At 40.1% G+C, this 20,117-nt stretch overlaps 1 protein-coding gene across 1 annotated transcript in view; it reads left to right on the top strand.

Annotated features, from left to right (window-relative positions):
- The window catches only part of hydin (HYDIN axonemal central pair apparatus protein), a 75,343-nt gene that overhangs the window by 30,746 nt on the left and 24,480 nt on the right, over positions 1-20,117 (top strand). The window contains exons 25-46 of the mRNA XM_037107147.1: positions 4,548-4,662; positions 6,712-6,921; positions 8,256-8,477; positions 8,585-8,759; positions 9,176-9,306; positions 10,628-10,755; positions 11,266-11,402; positions 12,590-12,717; positions 12,851-12,964; positions 13,429-13,509; positions 13,685-13,834; positions 13,985-14,224; positions 15,251-15,380; positions 15,497-15,643; positions 15,783-15,953; positions 16,129-16,302; positions 16,664-16,842; positions 17,139-17,213; positions 17,557-17,740; positions 17,849-17,990; positions 19,206-19,362; positions 19,728-20,063. Coding sequence (XP_036963042.1) covers positions 4,548-4,662; positions 6,712-6,921; positions 8,256-8,477; positions 8,585-8,759; positions 9,176-9,306; positions 10,628-10,755; positions 11,266-11,402; positions 12,590-12,717; positions 12,851-12,964; positions 13,429-13,509; positions 13,685-13,834; positions 13,985-14,224; positions 15,251-15,380; positions 15,497-15,643; positions 15,783-15,953; positions 16,129-16,302; positions 16,664-16,842; positions 17,139-17,213; positions 17,557-17,740; positions 17,849-17,990; positions 19,206-19,362; positions 19,728-20,063 — 3,526 coding nt within the window. The remainder of the gene's footprint in view (positions 1-4,547; positions 4,663-6,711; positions 6,922-8,255; positions 8,478-8,584; positions 8,760-9,175; positions 9,307-10,627; positions 10,756-11,265; positions 11,403-12,589; positions 12,718-12,850; positions 12,965-13,428; positions 13,510-13,684; positions 13,835-13,984; positions 14,225-15,250; positions 15,381-15,496; positions 15,644-15,782; positions 15,954-16,128; positions 16,303-16,663; positions 16,843-17,138; positions 17,214-17,556; positions 17,741-17,848; positions 17,991-19,205; positions 19,363-19,727; positions 20,064-20,117) is intronic.

Genomic DNA, 20,117 nt, shown 5'->3' with positions numbered 1-20,117 from the left:
CAGTAAATACAGTACATAGTGAAGCCTGGGTGACCCCTTGCACTGCAGTTTCACCTAAATAGATACCAGAATGTCAGAATGTAGCAAGGAAAGCTCAGGAAGTGAAGGTGATGCTGTTCCATCAGTATCATTAGATATATATTAAGAGGACGGGGTGCCATTTAGCTCAGTTGGTAGAGCGGGCGTCCCATGTACAGAGGCTTTGTCCTCTTGGCCTGGCACTATTGGGAACAATTTCAGATATTTCAACTATAAATAGGTAGGTAGGTAATAGATAGATAGGTAATTCTATGAATAGAAACAACCAAGGCAAGTTAAAACAAAGACAGGGCAAAACTGATTTGATCAAAAATTAAGGGTGTTATTGATAACATCCAGCCAGTAACTGTGGCATTCCATCTCCAATCTTACATTGCATTTACATCAAAACACTGCTATTGTTGTAATCATCTGCCACCTCAAGTGGCTGCCAGTTTGTACTAGTACTGTCTAATGTTACCAAAGCTAACCAACTTTAATGTTGCTAAAACTAGCTAATGTTAGGGCAATACAGTATGCTGGGCACACACTGTAGGACTTAGCCATCTTTATATTTACTCCCTCAAACTGGCAACTACCAAGACTGCTGATGCTGACAAAAGACAGATAGCACGTGATACCCACCATTATAATTTTTGGCTCATAAACCAAAGCTGAAACCAAACTAGAGAGACAAACAAATCATTAATTTTGGACACGATACACGTTATAAAATTATTGATTCACAATCATTATACAATTTTTAAGGCCATTCTACAAGCTCAAATGATGTACATACATTTTCTTTTCATGAATTCTTCATAAAAATGCTATTAGTATGTCCTGTAAGTTAATGATATTTCATAGCATGATACTCACAGATAACTTTCCCTCTTAGTGATGAGACTTTATTTTCATGAACTTACTGTATGTGTATGGAACATGTAACCTTTATATTGTTACTTCCATTGAGTAATAGGACTAAAAAAAGCTAAAGCAGCTGTGTGCTGTAAGACCTGCTCATTGATTCCTGTGTTACAGCTATGTTTTGTTAAAGAACAGAAATAAATAAATAAAAAAAAAACTTCAAACTGTAGCATCCTGAATAGACAAGATTCAGGGACAAGAGCAAAGTGGACCTCAGCCATATATTAAAATGTCTGTTGGGGTGAGTTAGTACAGTAGCTATACATTTAATCCCCTGAATTGAAAGCCAAATCCATTATAAATTCTCTGGGGAAGACAAATCTACTGATTGTTTGCTTAATGTTACATTGTGCTCTGGCTCCCCTCCCTTGAAATGTACTATACTAGTCTGCCCGTCCATGGCCATGAACCAACTAACTGCTATCGCTCTACAAGATTTATCACCCTCCACTGTCTCTCTCCCTTCCCCCTCTTTCATATATTGGTATTCCTCCTTTTTGCTCACCTTCTTGTTCTCATCTTTGGGTTTTACATTGCCTATTTATCTTTTTTCCCCTCCATTCCTTCTCCCCTGCCTCACCTGCCTGTGCCTCTGCTCTACCAAATCCTTATCAACCTTCTCTTTCTTCACCTTTTCTCTCTTACATTGTGACGTCTCTTAACAATCTGTCTCATAGGCCATCCTGCTAATTAAATGGAGACCTCACTCTGTGCGCACACACTCTCTAAAGTATCTCTTTCTCCTTCACAAAACCTGCGCTATCTTGCCATGTTCAGCTAATTACATCCCTATCAGTAATTACACTGCAGCCCTTGGAGAGGGGAATTTCAGTAGAGCTAACTATTTTCTATCCAAGTTACCACTGATAGATTGAGGCAGTAAGATACATTTAAATACTGTAACTTCTCCATGTTGAGTGCTCATATCAGCAATAAGTGAACTGTAAAGCTCAAGCTCTAGCTATAGTTACTTGTAAGCAGCATGATGGACAACTTAATGATCACTAACAACTAATGACTCATTTGTTAATGTGAAACTCTCACCAAAAGTAACCTAGGCTTATTTGTGAATGTAAATCAAACCTTTGTGTAAAAACATAATTATGACGAAAGAGGCACTTACAAGATTTACCATAATTTTGTTTTCGGGCAAGCTAATTTACAGTGGAGTGCTGGGGCACTCTTACACTAGCATCAAAATCGCTATTTTTAAAACACTAAGAAGGCTTGAAACAATGTGAATCTTTGCTCATAGTATCACCAGGGTATCTGCACATGAACACGAGCATTGAGGACATTGTTTGTGTGCACTAAAAAGAAGGTTTTTGAACAACTTACGTCAGCAGCTGTATCTTCTGCGCGCCGCCATCATAGCAGACAAAAAGTGCCGATCCCTGAGTGCAGGAAGGCTTGAGGTCCACCATTACTCTCCTTCCTGTTAGGTCTTTAAAGTAGCTCTTTCGTCGTAATTATGATTTTACGCAAAGGTTTGTAAATATACATTCACAAATAAAGCCTAGGTTGCTTTTTGGTGAGAGTTTCACTTTAAACTATGTTGAGCTTGAGCTGAGGCGTGCAATGATGAGATAAATATTCTTCAGCCAGTTTCCCCAAAGCAGGTGTTCATTACAAAAAAGAAAAACTAGAACTAAAATGTTATTTGTTATTTTTTGGTTTTTGTAATGTAATTTCAGCTGATATATATATGTATATATGTATATATCTCCAATTTCCCAGCATTGTTAGGAACAACAATGAAACTTGAAACAAATATGATGACATTGACTTTTTATGAGTGTTGCTCCTGGCTTTGCGTGTCTGCACTGGCATCCAAACATTACTGGTCCTTGGACCACTGTTGCTTCAATTAAAGAAAACAAAAATAATCTTTTGTTGAGTGGATGCGTGAGGACATGCTTCACTGGCTCTGGTTTTTAAAAATGGCGGCTATAGGCGTTTTTTGTTGGTCCTTGGTCACAATAACCCTGCCCCCAGCCCCTGATACATTTAGTACTTTGTTCATAGACCAGCAAGTCAGTTTTCCTGGTCAGGGGCCAGATCTTTGGCTGTCGAAACACAAAGAACTGGTTCCAGAGTAGGCACTGGCACTGTACCAGCACCTGAAGCACCTTTGTCGAAAAGGGTATATGATACTACTTCTACTACTACCATGACATTGTTCTGGCCAAGGTAGCACACTAAACAACGGTCACGTGTAAAAGTCAAGTCAAACCCCAATTTCAGTGAAAGAGAAGGATTATGATAAAAAACAAATATTTACAAATATAATACAAAAAGTAAATCTGGAAGCATTATAAGCATGTTGACAGAGGTGCTGTTGTTTGCCATGTGTCTGTAGCAATCTAATTCTACAGCATCAAACACACTCATTCTTGATCCCCATCACTTTTTTATTCTTCAAACAGTCTACTGTGAGACGCTTGTGGCATTGTAGATATTGATGTGTAGATTTTAGTGGGACTGAACATGGGATTCCAGTCAAATACAGTCGCACCTACAGTGTGCATGAAAGAAAGAATAGATGGACCAGAGAGAGACAGATGTGAGAATGTCAGAGTATGCTATTTCTGTTTTGAGCTGAGCTCTTGCAGTGTCATCATGTGCTGTCTCACCATCTGTTCCTCCGTCCGCCCCAGTGGTTCTAAACTCTTTCTTAGAGGACCCACAATTTAAAACACTCTGTTTTTCTGCAGGGTGTGGGCATGGTTCTTATGGGCTCTTACCAACACTCATCCACCAAAAATGCAGCCTGGTTTGAGGACATAGACCTGCAGTATCCGTTCACCCCTACATCTAACATTGCCGGACATACTAATTTGTGATCCTCCCATGGCGAGCAGCAGCAATCACAGACTGACCATACAACAACAGTGCCTCCTGCTGGTAGCATCATTGCCATCCACTAATTACAAGCTGACACTCCAGTACTGAAGCATTCTTTGGAACTCTGACAAATGTGTGTGCAGACCTGCCTTATATTTATGCACACACAGACGTACACATCCACGCACACACCAACACATGCCCGGGCAATAACATAGCCAGTGTTTGGTGATTTAATATAGGACTTGTCCGGCCCAGCTTTGAGATGGCTTCACTCACTAAATCTCTTTCATTCTCTTCCATGTTTATTCAGCACTTCACTGCAATCTATCCTGACCTGTTTCCTGCTGCTTGCCTATTAAAATTCCTCTTAATTATAGAACACTCTGTTTAATTAACTTGATGGATGCACCGAGTCTGATCCCACAGGGAAGGAGAGAGTAGAACAGAGAGAGAAAATGAGTGTCAGAGTTCTTTGGGATGTGGGTGCTAAAGATTTTATTTTTCACCTGGGTATTACAATATGCATTAATGATACATTAGATATACAATACTTTCTGACATATTTGCATTTGTTACTCACACCACATGGACATCTTGAGGCTTTTGAATGTCTATTTCCAGATGCAATGAATGTGTTTCGCTGAATGCATGCTTATTTATTGTTTCTACTTGTGTAGTTTTACTTTTAATGTGTGGGAAATAAATATTTAACTTCTTAAGGCTTGTTGTTTGTTTTGATCCTTTTGCCCTTACAGGGAGACGGAGAGGCTGGACCAGAGCAATCCTGAAAATGAGACTGAAGAAGGGCGGAGTTCCTCTACAGCAGCCTCTCCTGCAGATGGACAGAGCAGCACACAGAGCATTGCACAGGTAAGCAAATGTTCATATGTAAACAAATCAAGGTTTTCCAGGTTGTCAGGGCTCATTCCCTGTCTCTATGCTGCAGTGCTGTTACTGTGCAGGTAGATGCAAATGCCACACCCATGCACGTACATACAGTTTTGCATTGTAAACCTCAGTGAGGTGAGCCCCCTCTGTGTCACCATGTAGAATGTCTTTCTACTTTATCATGCATTGATGTAATAGCATACTGAGAATCTTTTACAACACAACGGAATTCATGATAGTTCCCTGATTTATAAATGTTAGTTAGAGAATACCTTCATCACATCTTTGCACATGTAACTCAAGTTGTGGCCAACCTTTAATCACAATCATCACATCTGCTTCTACTTTATACACTGCAAAAATATATCAACATTATTGTGTGGAAAATAATCCAGAAAAGCATTTTCTATTTATATGACATTTTTGAAAAATACATATATTCATATTCTCTTGCCAAATGGTTAGATGAGATGAAAAATCACATTTGTGCATTAAACATGAAGCCGGATTGATTGTTAGTTTAATTCAGCATAAAGGCTGGAAGTAGGGGAAACAGCTTAGTTATCAACATGTTATGAAGCTGAAATGTTTTACAGGGATGTTGTTTAATTCTGGAGCTATTTCTTTGGCGGGAGCAGAGTGGTTGCCTCACATTGTGAGTCCAGGAAGTGACCACATGAGAGAGATATCATCCTTCTCTCACAAGGAGGTGAACAAGAGCATGTCCAAAAATGTTAAACTATTCCTTTCACTGGAGTATCTCAGCAGCACATTGGGATAATCACTAAAGAATGATAATAAAAGCTGCAGTCTGGAGCAGTTTTGAGAACTTAGAATATTTGAATGAGCACAGCTCCCAGGTCCCGCCTCCTGCCTCAGTGCTGCACTGCAGCCCTGCCTTCAAAACCCCTCCCCAAAGAGGAGCCTGTTGTGCACGAGCAGGCTTGTAACCACAGTAACATAGGACGCCACATAACCAAGACGGCACATTCAAAATAACAACCTCAACATAAGCCCCGATTATTCTCTTTGTCACCAATACAACTAAATTACAATGATGAGTGCCTCATGCCGATCACTGTAGATACCTCGAGTAACAACCACTATTCCTCACATCGCAGTAGACGGAGTTACCACGTGATCATTACTCGGAGCAATGCCATGCTGCCTTTCTGCGGCATGAGTAACGTATGAGTAAAGTATTTTTCTAAACCAATTCAACCACTTCAGAGTGCACTGAACACAAACTAATGTTATAACTGCTCCGTCACTTGAAAGAAATTTTTGCTAACCAGTAGCCATAAAGACAAAGCTATACACTGGAGGTAGCATACAAGCTAACAAGTCAGATTTAGCAATAAGCTACGTAGCGTGACTGCAACATTGTATGGCGATATACACTTTTACAAGTATAACTAACCGCCGCATGAAACAAATATCAAGCAGGGGTCCTTACTTGTCCAGCAGAAAAGTTGCTAAGTCTGTGTCACTCTTGAGTCCTTACGACCGCAGCTCCCTCCACCTCTGAAATGACGCTCCGATATTTATCCTTGTTTTCTCTCTAGCTTGGTCTAATTCTTTCTTTTTACACTACTTTTCTTCATCAGCCTTCTTATTTCTTCTGTTTGACGTCGGCAATGGTGGGGCATTTTTCGGCTCTGTTGTTGTTGTCTGTTCTCCGCCATTGTTTACAGTTTGGGCTTGAAAGTATATGACTAGGAAAGCACTGCGCCTGCATGTGGGAGGGCTAGTGCGCGCAGTACGTGCTACGTTGGGGGGGCTGCTAGCAGCAAATGCATGAGAATGATTGACACTTCTCAGACACTCCCCTTGGCTCTGATTTGTTGTATTGACCCAATGGTGGATTCTTGCAAATCACATTAGGGCCACTGGGTGGATTTTTACACAGCTGACCTGTATCTTATTCTACCGTCAGATCATAATGACAATTTTAGCAAATATAACCAAAAAGCAGTTACAGGCAACAGCTTTCATCTTGTAAGTTCTACTGTTTTTTTCATGTGTCTGTAGGTGTTTGATATCTTGCCTAACTATGGTAATCTACCACCTGGAGAGGAGCAACTGGTCACAATCTTCTTCTCCTGCCATGAAAATGTCAGCAGAGAAGTAATGGCACAGTGCTGTGTAGAGGAGGGCCCTACTTATGAAATCAAACTCAAAGGAGAGTCATCTGTGATCAGCTACAGCCTGGACTCTTCCTATATTGACTTTGGTCTGCAGGTATGTATACAGAGAGCTAAGCATCTCACTTCTTTATCCCACCAGGCTCTTCCAATCAATTTTTCAGCTTCATGTGTGCAGATCGTTAAGGCTAGGGTTGGGGGCCTGGAGGTACTGGAGATGCTGTTAGTGGCACAGGAGGCAGGATTTACCACTGGTCGCTGTTGCTCATATAAAGCCAACAATTTCCTGTAACATGTTTTAGGCAACTCTGTAGTTTATGTTAATATACCTCCTTTTTATATTATCCTGCCTTTTGTGTTCTTGTCCTTCCTTTGCCTTTTGTTTCCTCATCCATATATAATACATGATATCTGAGAAAAAACTTCATTTTTTCAAACTTTGGGAAAAATGATGCATTTGACAATGACAGACAGGCCTGGAGAAATGTGACAATTTGTGTTAATACATTCTGTTGTGACTGTGGATGATGGTGCGTTTGTTGTATTTTGTTTGCAGTCTGTCTCACGGTTACTTACGCTAGGGTTTTTTCTGTGAATTGACATGTATTTTATCTCCACATTCCACTTATTTTTATCAACACTGAATCTGGATGCTGAGGGGCAAGTTGTGGAATGGAGGCTTGTGAGTTGTTAGAATACACATAATATAAAGACATAATATTGACTTTTGAGAGTGGCATCAAGGGTTTTCTTTCACACTGAAAAGACTGATGAAAGGAATCATGTCATCTTTGAATGTCCCTGCATAGTTTTTCATACTTAGGTCTTTTGCACTTCCATTCCCCTTTTAGGTATGCAAGCAATCCGGACTGATTATCATTGATATTCAAAACAAGGACATATTGATTCTTGATTTAGTTGAAATGAGCGATTCAGCAGAACATCTCTCTGACCTTCCTGTCTGTTCAGCAGTATTCTTTCTCTCGCCCTCTCTCTCTCTCTCTCTCTGTCTTTCAGCTCTCTGTGTTGTTTTCATACATCAAAGATTAGATGTATCCATACCGGTAATTATTAGTTATATAAGTCTTGAAACTACCCCCTTTATAAGGAACTGACTTTGAACAGTTTCAGAATTTTTGTTTGAATAAACTTTCTCTCTTGCGTCTGTTTCTGTCTTATTACCATAAACCACAAGAAGCAAAAAACAGAGGTCAACATCTTGAATGCTTTTCTAGAAAACTGATGATTTATTGTATAACCTTTACAAGAGACTCACACCATCAGGGGACACAAGGAGGAGTAGTTGGAGCAAAACATTCTGTAACATTTCAATAAAGCTAATTCACATTTCCTTAAAGAAAATTATCAAACTGATAGCGGTTAGAAGCAGTGTTACGTCTCTCCTCACCTCACAATCTCTTTATCTTTCAGCTCTTTGATCATGAAGCTGAAGCAGAGTTGATCCTTAGGAATACTGGCAAAGTGGGCTTTGAATATAGCATCACTGACCCTCAAAGAGAGTATGAATCAAATGTGGGGGCAGGCGGACAAAGGAAGGCCCTGGAAGAGGCTGAGCTGCAGCAGAATTACTCTGAGCAAAATACGAATGGACGGGAGGTCAGACTGGGACAGCCTGTGTTCCTCCCCCCTATGGTGAGAATTCTTCTTAGGACTGTTTCAGATGTGGAACGGTCATTTATTATGTAAAAGAGGTTTTTTTTACTTTTGTGTCTGTGTTTGTGTTTGTGTGTGTGTGTCAGGGTTACATCGATGCTGGTGCAGAGCAGTGTCTCCATGTGCTCTACCTCCCAGGCTTCCCTGGGGTGTTTGAGAAGCGGCTTCAGCTGCAGGTGGCTCACCAGTCACCGCAGGACATCACTCTGAGAGGAAAGGGAGTGTTCCCAAGGATCAGTCTGAACTTGCCACGAAACCTGTGTAAGCACAGACATGCACTGATACACAATGACTGGATTGTAGTTTTACTTAACAGTCATTTATTAAAATGCTAATTCTTTTAGCAAAAATCGTCTTCCACAGATGGACAGCTATATTGGACATGCTGTTACAGTACACATCAATAACAGAAAAAACTTACAATTTAATATCAGGGTTTGTTGATCCCATCAGAAAATTGTCAGAGAAGAAAGTTACTTACAGAACAGAGCTGTTCCCCTCAAACCTAATCCATATTTTGCCAGATTTATCTTTCTAATACCTTTTGTATTAGACACTAAGCTCATCGCGTATGGTTGATGGACAGGCCTCCCTACTGATCGCGTCTCCATGCTAACAAATATTGAAAGCACAACTCTTTATTTTTGCACTCATGTGATGCTGTGATTCCCTTCCAGCTCAGGAACGCTACAGTGATGTGATGCTGCAGGCCAGAGCAGCTGTGGAGGCAGATAGAGCCAGAGAGGAGCTTATGAACGAAATTTCAACTGGTGGAGGAGCAACAACAGAGGGCGACTACACATTCACCGTCAGTGACATTAATGTTATGTGATGAAAATCCTGTATCTTCTAAAAATGCTGTTGCTAATTTTGAATTTTGCAGCATGTATTTTAAAAATATTTAGTTTTGACACTAAAATTATGGCCATGTAAGTTAATATGAAGCATACTATATGTAGTGTAGTAAAAAAAAACAAAAAAAAAAACAAGATGCAATGTTTCCTTCTAATAAAAGAAGAGAAGGTGACTCTAGAAGGACTAAAACAAATATTTTGATGACTATTAATGTTCTGTTCCTAGAAGGAGAGAACGAGGCACACCACGTACAGACGGGGATGTAATGCCCCTGAGTGGCCTGACTGAGGACACCCCTGTTCATACCTTTAAGACAAATGATCTGTGATGACTTGCGAGGCTCGGCTTGCACATCCATCATCATGGTCATTCCTCAGTTCAGTAGTAGCTCTTCACCGCACCTTGCAGTGCAGTGAGGCCACTGAGCATTTTCCTCCTTCAGGGAGCGAAAGTTAAAGACATAACATGTTTTTTTTATTAAATTTAACACTGGCAAAGCTCTGGCTCAAACTGGGTAAACTCCTCAACATACTACAGTATAGGGGTCATACAACCTAAAAAAACAGTGCTTTCTTCACAAGGGTGGCCCATATAAGATTCCAAAAGACTTCTTCCTTGCCTATTTAGACTTAAAGCACATTCAATGATACAACGCTTGGGGACAAAACTAAACAGAAAATTGTGGGTAGCAGCACTCACCAACTGAGGCAGCAGTGGCCATCTCCAACAGGGGCTATTAAGTTAACTTTGAGCTGGCTATAACCTTCTAAAGAAACAGAGCTAACTAACCCTAACCCATCTGCAACAACTGTGTAACACATCATACCACAAAAAAAATCCAAAATACTACAGACATCAGTGACTTCCTGTTGTTATGGTGTAGAAGTAAGGGAAGGGGATGAACTTTAACTGATTAATAAAACGGCTTTGCTTTATTATCAATTTTTATATTTAAACATCTATAAATGCATTTTCAATTTATAATTACAACATCAGCAGTCAGAGCACTCATGATAATTTCAGACATCTGTACTTTTGGTTCACCCAGATACAACAGCAGTTCAACAAAGAGTCTGTACATATGACAGAATGCATAACATTGTATAATACATAAGAAGATGAGTATTACTATTATGATTTTTATGAGTCAGGCTGTGCTGTTTGTTGCTTATGTAACTTTTCAATATTTTCTCAGTAACTTTTAAGTGTTTATGTACCCCTCCTTCTGTGTGCCCCTCCCCAATCCATTTCTCTCTTTTGCCTGCTGCGTCCAGTATGAAGAGCTGCTTCACATGGAGATCGAGAGAATGCTGGTCAAAGAGAATGCTCTTGCTGTGACCGGCGGCCTGCTGGAGCTCAGTGACTCACAAGGGTCCTCCAGAAAGTGGCACAAACTTAGCAAGTATGTACACACGCGCCGCGCACACACACATACACAGTCAAACAGTTTGGCTGAACAGATGGTCAACTCACTGCATGGAAGTGAGAACTGTGTTGTGCGATTTAAACAGTTTGGCTTTATGAAAATTCTTTGACCGGGTATGTTTTTCTTCTGTGGTTCTTGAAAATTGACAGATGTAAGGGTGTGCGTTGTCCGTTGTCATTCAAACCGTATTGTGATCCCTTGGTTATCATTCACAGATGTACACTGCAGAATATGATAAATAAAATAATCAGGTTGACTGTCAAGACACAGAAATGTGTTCCATTCAAATAAATAAATAAGCCAAGACTTTAATAACGAAACTCATCGCACATTATGATCATGCCAACTCAAAAATAAAACTATTGAATCTCATTTAATCATGAAACTGAAGCATTGCAAAGTCCTGCTTCGGTCAACAAATTGGAAGTTGACACAGTTGTATTGTCTAATACTTGTCTTCACTCCTACCTTTTTCTACTTCACCAGGTTGCTGCTCCCAGAGTATGTTTTGGACTTTGGTTATGTCATTCCAGGCCAAGTCCTCAGTCACACTGTAATTGTCACCAATACTGAGTCAGTGGACGTGTCCTTCCATGCCAATCTCAAACCCCTTGTTGGCACAGGTAACACAATATTTAATGTCCTGTGACATTTATGTTTTTGTTTTTTTTTTTGTTTTTTTTTTTTAATCTCTTTCTTGTTTTCAGGTGATATCTTGGCATTACTTTAACACGATTATACCACAGAATTGTGTTACGATGCAATTACATAACATATACAACACAGATATACAGATACGGACATATAACACAGAAGTAATCATTTTCGGCCTTCTTTGTGCTATAGTCGTGCAATCGTGTGCATACTGACTGGGAAGTAGAAAATTACGATGCAGTGAAAATCTCTAATACTTTTCAGAAAATTATATTTTGGCTTGTGAGAAAAATACATTTGATTTCTTGCCAAAAGTTATATTAGAGGATTCATACCAGATTCATATCTGTTCATTCATTTTGAACAGGAGCCAAAACATGGTTAGATCAGATTTGCATGAAGACTATAAACTGTTGAAACAGCTAGTCTGAGTAAATCCACCCAACACCACCTCAAAAGTTTGAACTGTGCTCTAAAATAAGCTGTGAGACTGTGCTGGTTGCCTGGAAATCTCATTGTGGCGACAAGACATGAGGAAGCCACTGCACCCAACCGACATCTAATCTGCCTTAAAACAGCTTGTTGTTTTCACTTCCTTGTTGAGATTATCCTTCACTTCTGCTGATTAAACAAACAAGACAAACAATATGTTGATACGTAAGCCTCTAGATGGGCTTGTAAGTATATTTTTCTTTGTAGACAGAGCAAGGCGAGCTCTTTCTTCCAGTGTTCAGAGATATTGCTAAGCTCAACTAATTGTCTCGTTAATAGCTTGATATTTAATGGACATATTTGACAGTGGAAATTATCTTTCCTTCTAGGTTTCATTATTCACATATGCAGATATATGTATAGGCCAAAATGTAAAACTTTTATACATTTATATTTCCACTGATTAAACCTATATTGAGTGTATGGGTATGCTACCATAAGTGAAAAGCCTCTTATCCTAAAGGAGTAGGAGAGTAGAGGAAGAGGATAATGCATACAGTGAAATGCTCTCAAAGTGAATGCTGCATCTTAAATGTGTTCCTTAGTCCTGTTTTCTACCCTTTTTCTCATATAAATAGTTGTGTTTTCACCAAGCTGTTTTGTTTTCTGTTTCTCCTAAATGTTCTGCACTTTGGTTAATTTAGAGTGTGTTGCTTCTTCAAAGGTTTCAGTACAGAATTTGAAAGAGTGAAAAACCTGCCGTGTGGCCAGACACAGACATTTACAGTCAAATTGGAGCCTCGAGGCGCCAACCTGAAGATGGGAAACATAAGTGTTCTCATGCCAATAAAGGTAATACACATGGGCATGCAAGTGTGTACATGTGTGAATATTGTCATTATATCTGTGTACATTTTTTTCCTTGCCGGCCTTGTTGATTAAGATTGTGACCTTATTCAGGGAAGGATTTTGTTTGGTTTTACAGGTCACACATGGTCCAATGGTCCAGGTGCGGATGTGTGCGGTGGTAACTGTGCCGGCTGTCACTGTTTCCACTGATACACTGATATTTGACACTGTGCAGTGTGGCATGTGTCAGGTAATACAACATGATAACATGGAATGACAAGATGCTGTTGTGTAGCACTATAAATGTTTCTTCTCATTGATTTTATGTAGAATTATGAGAACATGGGAGATAGCAATGTGCAGATAATGTATACATCTCAAAGTGTGTGCAAGGAACAATAATGACTGCATTAATTAGTTGCCCCACTGTGGTGCCATCTTGTGGTCAGATCACATTGATGTTTATCATTTCCTCAGACTGGTATTTCTTAGCCGATGTACTTGAAGCACTTGTACTAGGGTGAGGCTGCATATCTTTAAAGAGATTAGCTCATGAGCTGAAAACTGTACTTGGTGATTTTGAAACAGCTGAAACAAAATGAAGGCCATGTATTAACTAAAAAAATCTATCAATCTATCAAAACTATTTTTTTCAGCCAAATAGACTGTACAGAAAATCTTCTAAATCTTGTGTTATATAACCTTCCCCACCAGATGAAGACAATACAGCTGAGTAATCATGAGTCTGTGCCCTGCTGCTGGAGCATCGCTGAGGTGGTTAAGCCTTTCAAAAAGGTAAAACAGTTCCATGGAAATTTCATTGAACTTTTCAGATTAATTTTGTAATTTGGTATCCATGTAACAAAACTACTTCCACATAACATCAGTCATTGTTAGCTTCAGGATCACCCATTGTTTATAATACAGCTGCAGTTGACTCATACCTGCCTTTGCTCTTGCTTTTACTCAGGTAGATAAGCTCCTGCCTCTCCACCAGCGTAAAAAGATCTTGCAGGAGCTGCGACCACCTCCAGTTGTGTTTGAGATGACTCCCAGCTCCGGTTTGCTGTCCCCTGGTGAACGAGTTCATGTCCAAATAAAGTTCAGCCCTGCTGAAGGGGTGAGATCCTGAGTGATCTTTAAAGTTTGGCACAATACATAGCAGAGCAACATGGCAATACATGTACTGCCTGTATGAAATGGGTAATCATATGATGTAAAAGAGTTGTAATAAAATAAGGACTCTATGACATACTGTATTTCTTTGCAGCATGATTACAGCAGGCAGCTTGCAGTCCGTGTGGCTGAGAGCACTCAGCAGGTGTTCCTTACAGCCCAGGGACAAGGTGAAGAGCCACAACTGGAGTTCAGCCCACCTGTGCTGGAGCTGGGGCCTTGCCTGCCTGACAGCACTGAGATTGAAGCTGAGGTCACCGTCAGAAACCCCTGCTCTTTCCCCATTGAGTTCTACTGCCTGGAGATGGATGCACAGTATCTCGAGGAAGAAAAGGTAGGTCTCTTTTTCGTGTGTTTCAGAAACAGTGGCCCTAATTTATTTTGTACTATTCTTTCCTTAAAGGCTAGAAACAAGGCCACAATTAAGACACTCATGTTTGCCAGGGTTATGTGATGACCTCTCTGGTCCCATTGATAGAACACTGAATAACTGCAAAGGGATAGAAGTAGAGATGACGTTGAAATGAGAGGGTGCAAGTTTGTAGATAATAATACTCTTGACGCCCACTCCTGATACAGGAACCTGACACCACTTTTTTTCCCCAAATAATTGACAGAACTTGTATTGTGATCAAACATGGTTGGTCTGACCCAAATTCCTCTGTTAACAGGAGCCTTTCCAAAACAAAACTGAGGGACGATCAGTGTGTTGAAAAAAAACAACATCAAAAAAACCATTTTCAATCAGAAAATGAAAGTGTGTACTTTAATTTTCTTAAGACATTTCTTCATTAGCAGTCATACAGTATTGATGTGTTGTGCTTTAGTGTGTTTCTCCATGCAGCTTTGTTTGACTTTAATACAGGTGTCACCACAGTCTGGCACCAAAGCATGATTTGGTAATATATGACCTTTCCTTCTGTTGTTAAGTTCCTTGGCTAGAGTCTAATTTAAAGCTCACAGCAACCAACTTCCTTGAGTCAGAAGTTATCAGTCACAAGGGATCATGCCCAATTTTGTATCAATTATTACCTTCCATCCATCCATTATCTGTACATTATATATGTACGCCGCTTAATCCTCTGCAGGGTCGCGGGGATCAATTATTACCTCTAACTGGAAAATGTACAGTCATGTAAACTTAAAGTTTAGTTTTAGCTTAATGTAACACTCTTTTACATAATCTTTCCTCACACTATTTCCCTGTTAGAGAGAGACAAAAAAATGAGCTGCCTTAACACCATTTCCTTACCAATCTCCATGCTAATCTGATGTCCTTACCTGGCTCCTCACATAATTATCAACTTTCAATTGTTTTCTGTCTGTTCCCCATTTTTTCACAATACCTCATCCCATGTAGATCCTGTGTCTGATGCGGGACTATGATGAAAACAACAAACTACTGCTGCCTCCCAGGGCCCCTGGAGAAGGTCTTCCCAAGGAACTGCTTGACTACTACAAGGAGTACTGCTCCCATCTGAAAGATGATGGTAGTTTCAGGAACAATCCACCTTCATTTACATACACTGAAATCAGATACCCTCAGGTGTCTAACCACTGTTTTTTGTATACTTGTTTTAAGTTAAACTAATCTACCTGTGTGCAGCGGATCTGGAGGCAGGTTTGGATGAAAAAGAAAGTGGGATGGGTGCCACACATAAGGAAGAAAAGATGTCAAGGCAAAACGATGCTGACCTACCAGAGAGTAAAGACGAAGAAATAAATACTCTAAATTTGAAACGCGCTGAAATTCGTGAGTATAACCATTTCAAAAGCAGTTATATGATATATCACTGTAATTTCCACGGACATAAGCACAACTTCATCTTAATTCTATCTTTATTTCCTACAAGAGAACTTGTTTTTCTCTCTTTTGTCTTTCGTACATTTAGTCGTTACAGAAATGACCGAAGAGAGAGGCAGTGGGAGACTGGGGCACCTAGAGATGACCCCTGTCTCCAGAGCACTTGCCCGTCACATGGGTGTTGACCTGTCACCTGAAGGTCTGGCTGCACGCAACCGCAGAGGCATTGCTATTGTTGTATACGGAGCCCCACTAACAGGTGAATCATTTGAAAAAAAAAAGAGATCCTGTTCGGTTGAAGTAAAACAACATCGCTTCTTTTGCAGAGTCTTGATATTTCAATCAAATCTATGAAGACCAAGAGAAAACACAACCATGTTCTTTTTGCTGGGATTCATGAAAATGTGTGTGTCATTTGCCTCTACTTTTTCCAGACAAGAGCAGCACAGCAGCTGCTCTAGCGCGTCACTACGGAGGGGCGTGCCTAAGTGTTGATGCTGTGGTTACAGATGTTCTGATGAATGGTACTTCACCTGTTGGACTGACTGCAAGACAGCTTTATGACTGCGCTGCTGCTCAGTATGCTGAGAACAAGCCCGGAAACACTGGTAAGCTTAAGATACTGTGCATGCACTGCAGTTCTGCCTTAATACTCACCAGGATTTTTGTGTTTGTGTATCTGTGATTTACAGTAGTGTGCAAGTTAGAGAAGTTGCTTGTGATGCACAGAGTAGTATTTTTCACCTTTCGACAATGTGCCAGTTGACAAAGCTTTTAATCACCAACTGTTTTCACAGGTACGGCTCACTTCTCAACAGTAGAAAACTGTAATTGTACAAAACAGCTGTGTGCTTGTAATTGGTTATCATTAATCCTCTGTATCTAAACAGGACACTGGTGTAGAGGAGCACAGTGTTCAGTTAGAATTTGGAAATTAAAGTTAGAATAAATACATCCATCTGCCTCCAGCTCAGGTAATTGAAGAAACCAAAGAACCAGTACCTGCAGCAAATCTTGAAGCCTCAGATTCAGCTCAAGCTTCACATGATGCTGTGGAGGTTCTTGCAAAGGACAGTGATGCCAGCTGCAGTGGAAATGACTCCAAGGTTCCTCAGGAGAATGAAAACACACACCTTAACCTAAGTCTGGTAAATTTCTCAAATCTAATGGTGTATTTAAGTGTGACATTGGGCTATTTAACCCTTATAATCCATGTTTTTTGGAATTCAAACATTCTTCAACACCATTTTTTATGCCACTGTGCGATGATAGTTTACTCCTCTTAAATATAGAATGATAGAGTCACCAGAATTTAGTCACTAAAAAACACTATAGGCTTCAGTAAAATGAGGCAAAGAATTAGTGCAAGGATTACACTCAATTGTGACTACAGTGTAATAATTAGATATGATAAAACTATTCCTATGTTGTGGTTTTGTTTTAGGGAGGAGATGTGACCACACTTAGCAATCTCTTGCCTGAACAGCTACTTGTGGATATCATGGCTGAAAGATTTATGGTAATGTAATCACTTTTTTTCCCTTTAGAAATAAGACATTGTGGCAATAGTATATATGCTGTATATTATAGTAGTTTATGGTGTGACAGACTAAAAAATGGCTTCTGAATAACTGCTAGGGCACTATGACAGGGCCTTACAAATAGTTTAGACAAGACCTTCTCAAAGACATATTGCTACATGCAGACATTAAAAGAGCAACTCTTTGTGCTAAAGATATCACACATGTATTATGTCTAACCCTTAATATAGTCTGAGTTTCTAAGTTTCACCTGTGCCTTTCCATGTTTGTGTCTTTGTCATGTCAATGTTTTCACTGTTGATGCTGCTGTTGTGATAACAGCAAAGCGATTGTCTACGCGGCATCGTGATCAGTGGCCTGGAGTCCGTGTACACTCAGTCAGTGGCAACAACACTGCAAGTTGTTCTCAAGGCGCTTAACAATCGCAAACACATCTATGTTGTCAACTTATCTGACTCCTATGCTGCCCTGAAAGCACGGGAGAGAGCGCAAAGAGAAACTGAGGGTAAAAAAATGCACCAGCTCACTCACAACATAACAGAGGGCAGACCTCATTGAAGTCACTGTATTATTATGTCTCTTCAGTAAGGGGCTGTCTTTGTGTTTATGTTAGTGGCTCTGCAGAAAGAGAAAGCTGACAGGGAAGAGCAGTGGCTGCAGGAGCTGGATGAGGAGGAGTATGATGCCCTGCCAGAGGAGGAGAAGGAGCATATTGTTCAACAGTACAGAGAGAAACTCAAGCAGAAGAAACTCAGGTATTGACTGGAGGATGGGTAGACATGTAATTGTTGGTGTTATAATCCTATTTGAAAAAATATGTATCTATTATTATTAGTTTTCCTGTGCAGGGTGCCTGTACAAGTGTCCCATGTCAGTTTCATCAAACTCTGACAGGACAAATAGCTAATTTCAACCTGATATGAATGTTTCCCATGACTGAGGGTGCGCATGTTCCGGAGGTTTCATCATTACCATAATCAACTGCCCCTGTGTTGTTGGTAAAGTTTCAATCACAAAAATGTTACCGAAGACTAAAAGGAAATTTTTCCCACCAAGGAGCTTTCAGTCCTGCTGTCACAAATCAGCAGACACAAAGACAAGGTCAGCTGTGTCATAAGTGATGTAAGAAGAACCAATACAGTGAGAAAGTAGAATGACAATTATTACAACGCATCCCCCTGCCAAGGCCTGTTTGTACTTTTTACAGCCACCTAAATCTGCATGACTTTTTTCATTAATATCCAATCCAATCCAATATTCCTAGAAAAATTGACAAAAATCTCCATTCTGGGACAAGTAGTTTTTGTATAATTCTGCTTACAAATCAACCAACCAACAAAAAAGATGGACATGGGTGAAAACATAACCTCCTTGGCAGCGATAAATATTGGTAGTTCAGCTGCGAGTGGTGACACCAGACGCGTGCTATCCTGTGACAGACATATGGAGGGAATAAGACATGAAGTTAAATGTCTTGTGACTGATATGAGTCATGTGAATGTCAAAATCACATAAATATTAGACAAGATAAAGTTGTACACTAGGTTATGGTAGACTTTTAAACTTTTCCTACCAAGTGCCCTGATCTAGAAGTTGCTGTGCAGAAACATGCTAATAAAACTGATCAAATCTAAACAAAACTCTCAGGAAACTCATCAGCTACAGTGATCTGTTTTAGCTCCCTGTAGTCTGTTTTAGTTATAAATATAGATTAATTTCTTCATCAAATTCATTCAAATGAAGGCGATATGATCCTTCTGTGCTTTTCCTGTGCATTTAGTAGATAGGATAGGATACCGTAGATGATCTAATGGAAGTAAATAAGCAGCACAGTTGGAACAGGAGGAACAAGTGATATTGGAAAATATAGATAAAGTTCTGATAGAATACATGCGAGATGGGTCTGTCTGTCTCCAAATATGGATGAGATCCTCATTTAACCCTCTAGTTGTTCATGTTTTATGTGTAAGGGAGCTGGAGAGAAAAAAGAAAGAGCAGGAAGAAAAGAAGCACGAGGAAGAGATGGAGAGGTTGAGAGAAGAAGAGCTGAAGAAGAAGAGCAAGATGGGTGGAAAAAAGGATACTAAAGAAGTGTCAAGAAAGAAGAACTTGCTGGAGGGAAAGCAGGTCTGTATATGCATCCCATTCCAACACTTGTCTATGAATAAAATGATATATTAACCAAAATAACAGTCAGGCTTCCATAAGCAGTTATAAATACATAGTCTCTGTGTAGCTGGTGGTTAGGAAACTTCATTGTTTTATTTGTTCTCTTGTCAACAGATGCATTGAATGAAACTCAAGAGTTTCATTTGTTTTAGTAATTAATGAAGTAAATCTGTATCAAATCATATCATCTGTGGAACAACCACCACACAGACACTTAGCCTTTTCCCACCACAAACTGCAACAGATATGTCAAATGTAAATGCTTGTGGTGTATCTGTCATCGTCTTGCTACCAAGACTTTACACCTCTTCTCCCAAATTCAGTCTAGTGTAGATGAGCCACAGTTGCAGCCCAACAAGTCCAGTGTGGATGACCCACAGTCACAGTCCATCAAGTCCAGTGTGGATGAGCCACAGTCACAGTCCGTCCAGTCCAGTGTGGATGTGCCGCAGGTGCAGTCCATCAAGTCTAGTGCGGATGAGCCGCAGTCGCAGTTCATCCAGTCCGGTGTGGATGAGCTGCAGCTGCAGTTCAATTCATATGAGCAGAGGCAAGAGCAGGTGGAGCACATCCTGCGGCACTGGGACCGAGCCCAGGGTTTGTTGCTGGTCCCACTCCTCAGTGAAGAAACCCAACCAGTGTCACAGGATGCCAGAGAGGTGAGTTTGCTAACTGTTTGCCGATTGTAATTTTTTACCGTAATCAAGTTTGCA

The sequence above is a fragment of the Acanthopagrus latus genome, chromosome 8, assembly GCF_904848185.1.
Source record: "Acanthopagrus latus isolate v.2019 chromosome 8, fAcaLat1.1, whole genome shotgun sequence".
Taxonomy (NCBI): Eukaryota; Metazoa; Chordata; class Actinopteri; order Spariformes; family Sparidae; genus Acanthopagrus; species Acanthopagrus latus.
This window is presented reverse-complemented; position numbering and strand designations above follow the sequence as displayed.